This window comes from Aquarana catesbeiana, linkage group LG03 (genome assembly GCF_042186555.1).
Source record: "Aquarana catesbeiana isolate 2022-GZ linkage group LG03, ASM4218655v1, whole genome shotgun sequence".
NCBI classification, from domain to species: domain Eukaryota; kingdom Metazoa; phylum Chordata; class Amphibia; order Anura; family Ranidae; genus Aquarana; species Aquarana catesbeiana.
The window spans coordinates 84,398,663-84,411,172 of NC_133326.1; the positions used below are offsets into that span (position 1 = coordinate 84,398,663).

At 43.0% G+C, this 12,510-nt stretch overlaps 1 protein-coding gene across 1 annotated transcript in view; it reads right to left on the minus strand.

Annotated features, from left to right (window-relative positions):
* Positions 1–12,510, minus strand: part of CCPG1 (cell cycle progression 1) — an 80,873-nt gene that overhangs the window by 54,627 nt on the left and 13,736 nt on the right. The window contains 1 exon segment of the mRNA XM_073618759.1: positions 6,496–6,561. Coding sequence (XP_073474860.1) covers positions 6,496–6,555 — 60 coding nt within the window. The 5' untranslated portion in view covers positions 6,556–6,561.

The following is a 12,510-nucleotide window of genomic DNA, read 5'->3' on the forward strand; positions in this document are numbered from 1 at the left end:
GGGGGGGCGCCCAAAATATTTCTGCACCCAGGCGTCTGTGACCCTAGGATCGGCCCTGGGATTCGCACAGAAAATAGTGCAGGGACTTGGTTTTTCCCCGCACTAAAATCGGATCGCATGGGTGTTCTCACCCATGTGGTCTGATTCCTGTGCGAGTTCACAGTTTGCACTGCGATCTGTGAACTAAACTGAGGGGGGGGGGGGGGGGGGGGAGCGGAAACTCTCTTTTTAGAGGGTTCCAGCTCCCATTTCCTCCCGGGGAACCGCAGCGCCGGAAGGAAGATCACCTCTCCCCCCTCCCTCTCGGCAATCATCTGGGACACGTCACAGGTCCCAGATGATTGCCTGGCCAGTCACAGCACGCAGCGCGGCTCGCGCATGCCCAGCTGTGAAGCCACAGTGACAATGCCGGCGCAGAAGACAGGAGGGGGAGACGAGCGGGGCTTAGTTCCCCCGCATCGCTGGACCCTGGGACAGGCAAGTGTCCGATTATTAAGAGTCAGCAGCTGCAGCATTTGTAGCAGCTGACTTTTAATTAATTTTTTTTTTAATTGGAACTCTGCTTTAAATCTGGTGCAGCTGTGCATAGAAACCAGCTTCCAGGTTTTTTTTAAAATTTCTATCAGATATTTATCTCTGGTTCACACTGACAGCGGGAATGAAATTGTGAGAGCTCAGCGAAACTCGCACGATTTCATTCCCGCATGTCAGTCCCGACTTCGGGGCGATTTCAGAGACATCTGTGCAGGTTGCTGCACAGATGTCAATGGAAATCACCCCCCCCCGAAATCACCAATAGTACAGAAACTACTTTTGGGAATCAATGCAGCGCCGCATGCCGCACCGATTCGGAAGGTGCCACTGCCAGCAATTAGCACCAATTTGGCATGCAATTTGACATGTCAAATCGCATCAATGTGAACCAAGGCTAACTGAAAAAGCTAATGTTAGAAACTGACTGGCTACCATTCACAGCTGCACCAGATTTTGCACTCTCCAATTTTAGTAAATCAACCCCAAAGTCTCCATCATCTTCATGTACTTTTTCCATCTTAAGCACCAAGTTGATCCTGATGGTCACCTTTCTTCCTTGTTTTAAACGGACCACACAAAGCACAGGAACTGATCTGTGTTAGCGTGGTCAGTTTTCATCCCTTGGCTGGCCATTAGTAGGTACGCCCCTGCTGTACCTCCAGGGGTTGCAATTGCGACCTGGCCCCATCACCCTGATAGGAGAAGCAGCTATATATAGAGAAACCGATTTCTCCATTTTCCTCCTGCAGCCGCTAAATGCCTGCGGGATGGGGAAGGAGGAGAAGCAGGCATTCAGCACAGTGCTTCACCATGTTTACTATGCTTCAGTTTGTGAATGAATAGGAAGCTCCATACAGAGCAATTCCTGTCCATTCATTCAGTGCAGCTAAGGCAGCAGAGAAAGATTGAGGGCTGTGTCCTTAATCTCCTTTCTCGGTTTTAAAGGTGAAACATCAGAGGTCTGTTTAGACCCCTGATATATTTCACCTGAGCGCCCCCTCCCCTCTATTGGGGCTTCAAAAAATTAAAAAAAAAAAAAAAAAACAAAAAAAAAACCACACACTACTGACACCAGTGGAGGAACTACCAGGGTCACAAAGGTTGCGACCGGGTCCTGGCGTTCTGCCACGGGGCTTGGAAGGAAGAGCTCCGGCCGGGGGGGGGGGGGGGGGGTGTCAGGGGGCCCTTCAGGGTTTCTTGCACTGGGACCCTGAAGGTTCTAGTAATGCCACGGAGGTACAGAACATTATTCACAATAAGCGTCTAAAGGTGCCTCAGAGAACAATAGCCTGATCTAGCCATTTACAGGGTGAAAACGTACTCTATGTATATAGGCAAATAGGTTAATGCCATAACATATAGACAGAACACTCAAGGTTTTGCTCTTTTATGTATCTTAATTTGCTGATAGCACAGGCCTGGGCTTATTATGTTAGGGGTCAGGAGCCAAACCTGGGAGCTAGAAAAGAAGCTTACCATGCCAGCTAAACAAAAGCCATGCTGGATATCCATCAGTGCCATGTTATAAAAGACAGAATAATGCAATGTAGTGGGGGTGTTGTGTTACCAATGACACAATGATACCTCTTTTGTTGAGATGCCATGTTACATAAGACAGATTAAAAAAATAACTCTGTTTTACAAGGGGTGACATAAATAAAAGACAGAATAACACAAAGTAATTACTTTGTTTTCTCTTTTATGTTTATATGATTTCTTCTTCATATTTCCACACTTTTGTATTGATTTATTGCTAGGGTGAGTTTTTATACAAAGGATTACAGGAGCTTTTGTTAAACCCTTTGGATTTTTCAATTTCTGCAGCTGGCCCCATTGTCTCTGAGTGTTCTATTGGCTACACATGATGGAGTGAATGACGACATGTACGATCATTTAGTCATCTATGCTTGTTATAAATCTGTGTTTTTAGCGTTATTTTAGCTATGACTAAGCACCAGTAAGGGATGTGAAACGCGTTAGCTATATCTGATTCTTCTGACTCCGTTTGCTGTATGGACTGTTTGTTACTCAAAGGAATTACATTGGCATGCGGCTGTCCGAACCTTTTCATTTGCATAAGGCCATACCATTGCTTTAAAGAAAAAGGTCTACACATTTATAAAGTATATGGATGTGCTTCATAAATGTGCTTAGCACCGCACCAGCTTAGGAACTCTGAAGACAGTGAAGCACCATGAAAGTGAACAGGGTTGTAAAAAGTTGTTCTCTGTTATAAATGAGTGTTACTAGAGGTACCACATTATAAGAGGCTGATTAACCGGTTCCTGACTGACGTACGCTGATGTACGTCGGCAGAATGGCACGGCTGGGCAAATGGGCGTACCTGTACGTCCCTTTAAATTTGCCGCTGTGCCATCGCGTGCGCGCGCCAGCCGGGACCTCCGTGAGTGGGGTCGCGAATTCCGCTTGGACTCGATCGCCGCGGGGATACCCGCGATCGCCTCACGGAGAGGAAGAATGGGGAGATGCTAATGTAAACAAGCATCTCACCGTTCTGCCTAGTGACAGGACACTGATCACAGCTCCCCAGGACATACTTATCCCTTACACTGCCCCCTAGTGGTTAACCCCTTCACTGCCAGTGTCATTTACACAGGAATCAGTGCATTTGTATAGCACTAATTGCTGTATAAATGACAATGGTCCCAAAAATGTGTCAAAAATGTCCGATGTGTCCGCCATAATGTCGCAGTCACGATTAAAAAAAAATAAATAAAATCGCTGGTCGCCGCCATTACTTGAAAAAAAAAAAAAAAAATTAATTAATAAAAATGCCATAAAACTATCCCCTATTTTGTAAACGCTATAACTTTTGCGCAAACCAATCAAACGCTTATTGCAATTTTTTTTTACCCAAAATATGTAGAAGAATACGTATCGGCCTAAACTGAGGAAAAACAAAATGTTTTATATATATTTTTGGGGGATATTTATTATAGCAAAATGTTTAAAAAAATTTGTTTTTTTTTTTCAAAATTGTCGCACTTTTTTGTTTATAGCGCAAAAAATAAAAAACCGCAGAGGTGATCAAATACCACCAAAAGAAAGCTCTATTTGTGGAAAAAAAAAAGGACGTCAATTTTGTTTGGGAGCCACGTCGCACGACCGCGCAATTGTCAGTTAAAGCAACGCAGTGCCGAATCGCAAAAAGTGCTCAGGTCTTTGACCAGCAAAATGGTCCGGGGCTTAAGCGGTTAATGTGCATCTATGGTCAACATTTCAAATAATATATTCATTTCTACATCAAATTTAAATGATTTTTGGCCTACTCCTAATAATCTGAAAGGTCTTGAAGTTTGAAAGTGTACTTTTTTAAGAATCCCACACGTTTGATTTTGCGAGTTCTGTGACGCATATTTACTATGTAAACAAACATGCACTGTTGTGTCTTAGAGCCTGCCTTCCAAACTAAACCTATACTACAGAAGTACTGAAGAGGAGGAGATTCCGAAGGCAGGCAGCACGACACAAAGGGATACATAGTCCATAGAAATTGAAAGTTAGACCCAGTTCACACTGGTGCGACTTGTCATGTGATTTGACAGATTAAAGTTGCATGGCAATCTGCACCCTATTTCTGGCTTTGGAACCATTCAGATCGGTACAACTTTGACTTGCACCATTTTGAGAAGGTTCCTGCACTATTTTTGGCGATTTCATGTGCGACTTGCACTGACTTCTGTGCATGAAGTCGCACAGGTGTCAGCAAGCTGTACATGAAATTGCACAGACCGTTGGCTTTCAAAATGCCCTGAAGTAGAGCAATTTCAAAGCCGCATTCAGTGTGAACCAGGGCCAAACCAAAGAAATGAGCAGAGGAGAAGCAGCAAAGCGTGCAAGGAATCTGGGAAGCTGTGAGAAAAGATGGCTAGCTCCCTCAAAACATGAAAGCAAATTATTCATGTAATGTAAAATTGGACTGTCAAAAATAACTATTGTTTGTATTGCCATTACGATGCTGGTGTTATACAATGAAAGTGCATTCTGCGACTTTAGATCTCATTTAAATTGGTTGTAAACCCTTACATACAGTGACTGGCTCAGGTGATGCACGGAGATGAAACAAATCCTCCTACATAAGTTGTACCTGTTTATCTGCAGTTTCCCCCTCTCTACAGCCAAAATGATGAATTTTAAAGCTCATCTTCCAGTTCAGAAAAAGGGGGCGAGAGGGAAGAAGTTACACTCTGCAGAGCTCAGTGAGGAGAGTTCTGAGAGTTGATTGAAAGGAAGAGACACCCCCCTCCACACAGCACACAGGAACAGAGCTGAGGCTGTCAATCAGCTGAAAGTCCCTTCCCGTCACCATTTTTCTCTTGGTGTCAGAAAAACTTGTCAGATGTGATCCAACCTGATAGCAGAGGAATGAAGCAGCAGAAAAAAGTGACACTTGGTACTCTTAATTGACACAAGTACACACTATATAGAGGGATATGCTTTGTTCAGATTTCATGTCTTAGGTTTACAACCACTTTAAAGAGGAGGTCCAGTCCAAAATACTGCAGCTACTGACTTTTAATATATGGACACATAGCTGTCCAGGGGGCCCGCGATGTCGGCACCCCAGCCGATCTTCGGATCGACTGTCGGGTGTAGCTGCCACAACTGAACTACCGAGAGACCAGGCCGTGGCCCCATCTCCCGGAAGTGGGGAACAGTATCTGTCAAAAACAGGCGAGGTAAACGAATAAGTGGAAGTTCTACTTTTGAATGGAACTCCGCTTTAAGTCAATTTTACAAGATTTATTGTTGATATATTAAATAATGCTGCACTAAATACAAAAACATAGTATAAACCAAATCTAAAATCAATATATGAGAACACAGTGGTCCATACGAGTATGTATCGACCAGTTTAAAATATTGACAGTTGTGTTCTTAGCATGAAGTATAAGTTGGTAAGGGGTCATGTCTTAACTGTATGTAAAGTTCCCCCCTATTCCTAATGGCACTGGCAAAACTGAAAACTTGCATGGCAGAACTCTACCTTCACATCAAACGTTTCATACCTACTTGTCAAAAATAAGTTGTTGCATCTCTACCTCATTACCAGTATATCAGCTCCTCGGCAGTCCAGGACCTTACCTGTAGGAAGAGGCATTATCTCTACAGTTTCTCTTTTTCCAGTGCAATCAGAGACAAGCAAAGCCCCAAAAATGTACCTAATGTCCCTTAAGATCCTACAGGTAAAGTCCTGCACCAAAGGGAGCTGACAAACCATCTGACAAAACTCATGTAAGGAAAGTGTTCTGGAAGCAAAGGTGCAGGAAAATCTTTTACATGAGCAGGTTTTTCCATTTCAGATTCTGCCATATCAATAAAGTGGAGTTGACATTTAGGGTTTTGGCGAGGAGCCTGACAACCAGGGTAACCGGCAGGTGACCAAGGGTATATGCCAGGGATGTCCAGGTTTAGCAACACCACTACCTTAATTTCTTTAGCAAGCAAGTCGGCATCTAGATTCTAGAATAAAAGTCTCCAAACTTTTTAAACAAAGGGCCAGTTTACGGTCTTTCAGACTTTGGGGGGGGGGGGGGGGGGGGGTCATACTGTGGAGAGTGGGAGTAGATAATGGCTCAGCCCTGGTGGTCAGTGGAAGTAAAAAAAAAAAAAATACATAGCATCCCTATGGTTAGGTTGAGGAGGAATAGCTCCCATCGTTGGTGTCAGTGGAAGGAATAGTGTCCCATCGTTGGTGTCAGTGGAAGAATTTATGTTCTATCAATTGTGTCAGTGGGAAGAAATACTAGATTGTTGATGTCAAAGAGACAAATAGTGTCCCAAGGGTTGAATAAAGGCAAGCAAAGGGCCGCATCCGTCCCATGGACCACTGTTCAAGAATATTCCAAAGTGAGCATGTGACCCAGAACGTAGACACCAACAAACATATATGAGTGAACATGTTGCCCAATAAAAGAAGAAAAGGATAAAGTTACTTGCCTCATGGTTGATAATTGTCCATCCACACGATGATTCACTGTCACTAGAGTTTTCAGACATGTTTTTCTATAAAAAATAAATAAATAAAAAAAATTTAAAAAAGGGAAAAGAAAAAGGATGTAAAAAAATTCAGACTGAGGAGAATGCACAGGCGACAATCTGACTGTAGTAAGTTAGAAAGTTTTAATACACATGTAGATTAGGGTACTCACAAGGGTAAATAGTCAACAAGCACCTCCATCCCACCCCCCTTTTTATCCACAACATCCACCCCGATCCAAGGATCTGGTTGTCTGGTTTATTTATTGATTATGATGATATTGTGACCCCCCCCCCCCCCCCAATTTAGGCCTATTTTTCTATGGACGCAAACAAAACGACCTGAAGAAGGTTCAAACACTTAAAAAAAAAAAAAACACGCACAAGATACACACGCGGTGTGCACTGCTGATAACCATAAGTCCTTGTATACAGCAGCTCCAATGGAAGAGGGGACAAAAAGATCCAAAAACATCTGCAGCTCCCAAAACAGATCCGGGAAGGACCCAGTCACATGTAGAGAAAAGCACAAGCAGGGCACTAGAGTAAGTAGAATTAAAAGCAACAAAATTGATTAAATAGCACACTTACATGTTAAAAGCCTTTATCCAGCCTGAGGTGGAACGTGGAGAAATCATCAAACAGCATGGTGTACAGAAACTGTTTCCGATCACACAGTAGCAAGTAGCAGTGCAGCAACAAATGAAAACACCAAGGCAGGCAGACCGGTGGCGTCTACGGCCGCAACCAGAAGCAGCTAGCTGTCAGACGCACTAGGTGATGCTGGATGTGGGCAGGCCTCTTAGTGTTTCGGGGGCGCCACCCCCTTTGTCAAATAAAAACAATTTATGAGGAGCGCAATGGTCCATATGAGTCTGTACTGACCAGTTTATAAAATATTGACAATTGTGTTGTTAGTGTGAAGTATAGTTGTCAAGGGGTACTATCTTGATTGTTTGTATCCCTAATGGCATTGGCAAAACCAAGAAATTGAATGGCAGATCAAAAGTTTCATAACTGCTTGTCAAAAATAAACAAGTTGCTGCATCTCCATTGGATGCAAACTTTGACTTGAGAAAGGGGGAGGCACCCTCGAAACACATAGTGGCCCACCCACATATGACATCACCTTGTGCATCTGACAGTTAGCCTACTCTGCGTGCAGCTTTAGACGCCGCCGGTCTGCCTGCCTTGGTGTTTCCATGTGCCGCTGCACTGCTACTTGCTAATGCATGATCAGCCACAGTTTCTGTACACCGTGCTGTTTGATGGTTTCTACATGTTCCACCTCAGTCTGGATAAAGTGCACTTAACAATCAAGTCTTCTATTGTTCAATAAAAGGTGATGCTTTAGTTCTACCAACTCCAGTGTCCTGCTTTGCTTTTCAATTCAAAAGACTATGACAAAAGGCGTCTTTGCAATCTATGAGAAGAGTTTGCTGAAATGGCGTTTTGGTCATTATATTTAACCATTTGTCATGCTAATTACTCTGTCGATTTATGTTCTATTGCAAAGAAAATATTACTTTTATGTAATATTCCCAAGTACCGAAGAGAGAGTTTTCCATTCCAACTAATGTAATTAAAAAAGTACAATCTAGACTGAAAAGCGTACTAATAAAAAAAGATGCCATTACTTTACTTGAATATACAAATCCATCTAACAATTAAAAACAACCACATTCATAGAGCTGACCTTCTGGCTTCTAATAAACCACAAGTGTCAACATGACCAATCTCTTCTTGTATGCAAGGCCGTGGGCTGCCAACCCTGATATAAAGAACACAATTCATACATTCTAATACAGCTCGGCAATGCCTTTCAAATTGTGAGATCTGAAAATTCTTCTAAGCTTTTAATCGAAATGGTCTTACCCCGCAGAGCTGTGATCACTGAGATGCAAGAGAAACATTTGCAGGAAATAGAAGAGGAAATCAGCTTCTCATTTCCTTCCGAGAAACAGAAATTTTTACAGAACGCCAGTGATTTAAAGCCCAATTTGGGCCATGTTGTGTACAGGTATTATTTTGCAGTCAAGCTGCATGACAAGAATATGGCCCCTCGCATACAGGCGTAAAAAAGCCGCATTGTAGTGTTTTTCTTTCTATGGATCTAAACACTGGTGTATCGTTGTCTGAGTCAATGCACAGAGCTGTTAAAGATCCTGAGTATAAAAATCTGTAAAGTATTACGTCTGTGTGCAAGAGGTCTATGGGCCTGTGTATTTAAAAGGATTCTAAAGGTAATTATAAAAAAGAAAAAAAAATGTGTTTACTCACCTGCTCTGTGCAATAGTTTTGCAGAGCAGCCCCAATCCTCCTCTTCTCAGGTCCCCCACCAGCGCTCCTAGCTCCTCCCCCATAGCAAGCCGCTTACTATGGGGTCACTCATGCATGCCCGCTCATAAACTGGCTCTGTGTGACACACAAAGCATGGCTCAGCCCTGTCCGCCACTCCCTCCTCACTGGCTGTGACTGACAGCAACAGGAGCCCTTGGCTCCCGCTGCTGCCGCTCTGTCCAATGAGGAGAGAGAGCCAGGAGAGTCATTGCTCTTGTGCACATTGCTGCATCAAAATTAGGGTCAGGTAAGTATAGGGTGGGGCTGGGGCTGCTTGCAGAAGGCGTAAAAGGAATGCATTAAAAAGGATAATTATAGCCAAAGCTCATTTTTACTCCTGTGATCCGTTTTCAGCAGAGAGTGGACTGAAGTCCGCTCTCTGCCGACGTCACAGAAATCAATCCAGGCACCAAGTCATCCCGACAATGGAAGTCTGGATCCGCCAGGTGCCTGGACCGAGACCTGACTCAGCCTCTCAGCGAGCCGCTGAGAGCCTGAAACGGCCGCTCCCCTCCCCTCTACAGCTCAGCGCACCAGTAAGCGAGGAGGGAGCAGAGAGGAGAGCTGTGACTGACAGTCAGCAGCTCTCTGCTCGGGGAGCTGAGAGAACCGAGCCATCAGAGTTGTTCGATCGCTCGGTTCTCAGTGTAGAGATGCCGGGGGACAGATGCAGCATCGGTCCCATGCTGCATCCACCTAGGTAAGTATAAAAGGGGGGAAAAAAAAAAACAAAACAAAAACATACTTCTCTTAATGGTCCTGTAATCAATTTTTTTATGAAATAGTATCTTACTGTGTTTTTCTCCCTCCTTTAGCTGCAGTCATGTACACTGCTCTATACACACTACACATCTCACCGTCCATCTTGGGAAGGAACAAAAAAGGGTGGCTACAGTCCTACATACATTGGGATCATAGAAAACTAAATTAGGGGACCCTCTAACAGGAAGTCAGATCACAGCAGCATATAATAAATATAATATATATATATATATATATATATATATATATATATATATATATATATATATATATATATATATATATATATATATATATATATATATATATATATATATATATATATATATATAATTATGTTAGTATTAAGTAAAGCTGGAAATTTGGAGGGGCTGAGAGCAACACAAGACTTTAAAGTGGTTGTAAAGGATGAAAGTAAAGTAAAAACCTTGTGTGCTGCTCCCCCCTTAGCCCCTCCCCCCCAAAACCTGAGCCCTCTCTTGATCCAGCAATGGGCAAGAGAGCCTCGGGTGTCTCGGGACTCCTCCTCATTGGCTCCCACTGCTGTCAATCACAGCCAGTGAGCCAATGAGGAGTGAGCGTGGGGGGGGGCTGAGATGCGGCTCTTTGTGTCTTATGGAGGTATAGTGCAGGTCTTGGGAGTGAGAAAGCACCAGTGCCCCCATAGCAAGCCGCTGGCTATGGGGGCACTAGCCAAGGTACAAGAGCCAGGAGCACCAGCAGGTGGCCCGAGAAGAGGAGGTTGTAAAGGATGAAGGTTTTTTACCTTCATGCATTCTATGCATGAAAGTAAAGAACCTTGTGTGCTGCTCCCCCCTCAGCCCCCTCTAATACCCGAGGCCTTTCTTGATCCAGCAACGTGCAAGAGAGCCTCAGGACTCCCTCTCCTCATTGGCTCCCACTGTTGTCAATCACAGCCAGTGAGCCAATGAGAAGAGAGCGGGGGGGGGGGGGCTGTGATGCAGCTCTTTGTGTCTTATGGACGTATAGTGCAGGTCTTGGGAGTGAGCACCCACCAGTGCCCCCATAACAAGCAGCTTGCTATGGGGGCACTAGCCAAGGTACAAGAGCCAGGAGCACCAGCAGGTGGCCCAAGAAGAGGAGGATCAAGGCTGCTCTCTGCAAAACCACTGTACAAAGCAGGTAAGTATGACATATTTGTTTTTTGAAAGCCGAACCTTTAATGCCACTTTAAAATGCAAAACTTGGTTTTCTTTGAGTTTTGGATAGAATGTAGAAGGATTGGAACATCTGTCAGGTTTTTATTGCTGTCTGTGTCCATGTTAGGTTGACTAATACTCTCTATTTGCCCTTTTTAGCATTATCACTGAGAGTGAAAGTGAAGAAAATTCCACATTTTGGTTTGACACTAGAACAGTGATAGAGGGGAAATCTTCCAATTGGGACATTAGTTCTGTTGACAACTAGGGAATCCCTCTCACTTCCTGTTTTGGCTAAGGGACAGGAAGTGAAGGTAAAACTCCCCAATGGGACACAGTAAATTACAAATTCATGGTCCTGCTGTCATCATCAGGAATCCTACCCTGAAAATATAAAAAAAAAAAAAAAAAAAAAAAAAAAAAGGAAAAAAATATGTAAGAAAAACTTACATATACAGCGTGTCGAAACAGGGATGTGACGCATCTTCCTCAGGGGGATCCTCCTGAGGAAGATGTGTCACATGCCTGTATCGACACTCATTGTGAAGGGGACAAGACCGTACTGGAGGCAGCTGGTCTGCTTAAGAAGGAGACGCATACTATCTCATGCGATTCCGGTATATATTTATTATAGAGTGGTGCACTAATGCACCAAATCCATGCGAGTACCCCTGACCCCCTGGGGCTTGTGTTTAATAAAAAAAGTTATTTTATATACCAAAACGTTATCACACTATCCAGCCTTTTCTGTTATCCCAATTATATATTTGGAGACTACGCTATCGGGCAGCCCAGGATTCTACAGTGTTCACAGAACCCAGAGGTGGTTCATAGGCATGTTTTGCCCAAACACGTTTGGATCACTGCATTAAGAATTATCTACTTATGGACTATGAGTTTGTTGAACTGATTGATGTGATATATTAAACGGGATATCACATACAGTGCCTTGCAAAAGTATTCGCCCCTTTGGCTTTTTACCTATTTTGTTACATTAAAGCCTTTGGTTCAATTTTTTTAATCTAAGTTATATGTGATGGATCAGAACACAATAGTCTAAGTTTTTGAAGTAAAATTAGAAAAATAGATACATAAAACTATTTTTCAGAAATAAAAAAAATGATTATTAGCATGTGTATATGTATTCACCTCCTTTGTTATGAAGCCCATAAAAAGCTCTGGTGCAACCAATTACCTTCAGAAGTCACAAAATTTGTGAAATGATGTCCACCTGTGTGCAATCTAAGTGTCACATGATCTGTCACTACATATACACACCTTTTTGAAAGGCCCCAGAGGCTGCAACACCTAAGCAAGAGGCACCACTAACCAAACACTGCCATGAAGACCAAGGAACTCTCCAAACAAGTAAGGGATAATATAAAAGACAAATTTCCGCGCTTAGGAAAAAGGAACTGCAGCCCCCCCAGTAAAGAACATCACCTCAGTGAGGTTCAGAAGACAAAGAAATACTGTTACAGGGGAATTGGCGCTGTTCAAAAGTGGTAAAAATATATATTAAATAAGAAATAAAATGATAAATAAAATATTCTCTGTGTTATACACAATAGAGTGCAATAAAGTGCAAAGTGCTAAAAAAAAAATCTGAAATATATAAAAATAAAATTCATGAACAATAAATAACAGTGATGCTAATAACACCAAATGACGTGCTAGATAGCTAAAGGAGCTAATTTAATAAACAATATCCCCA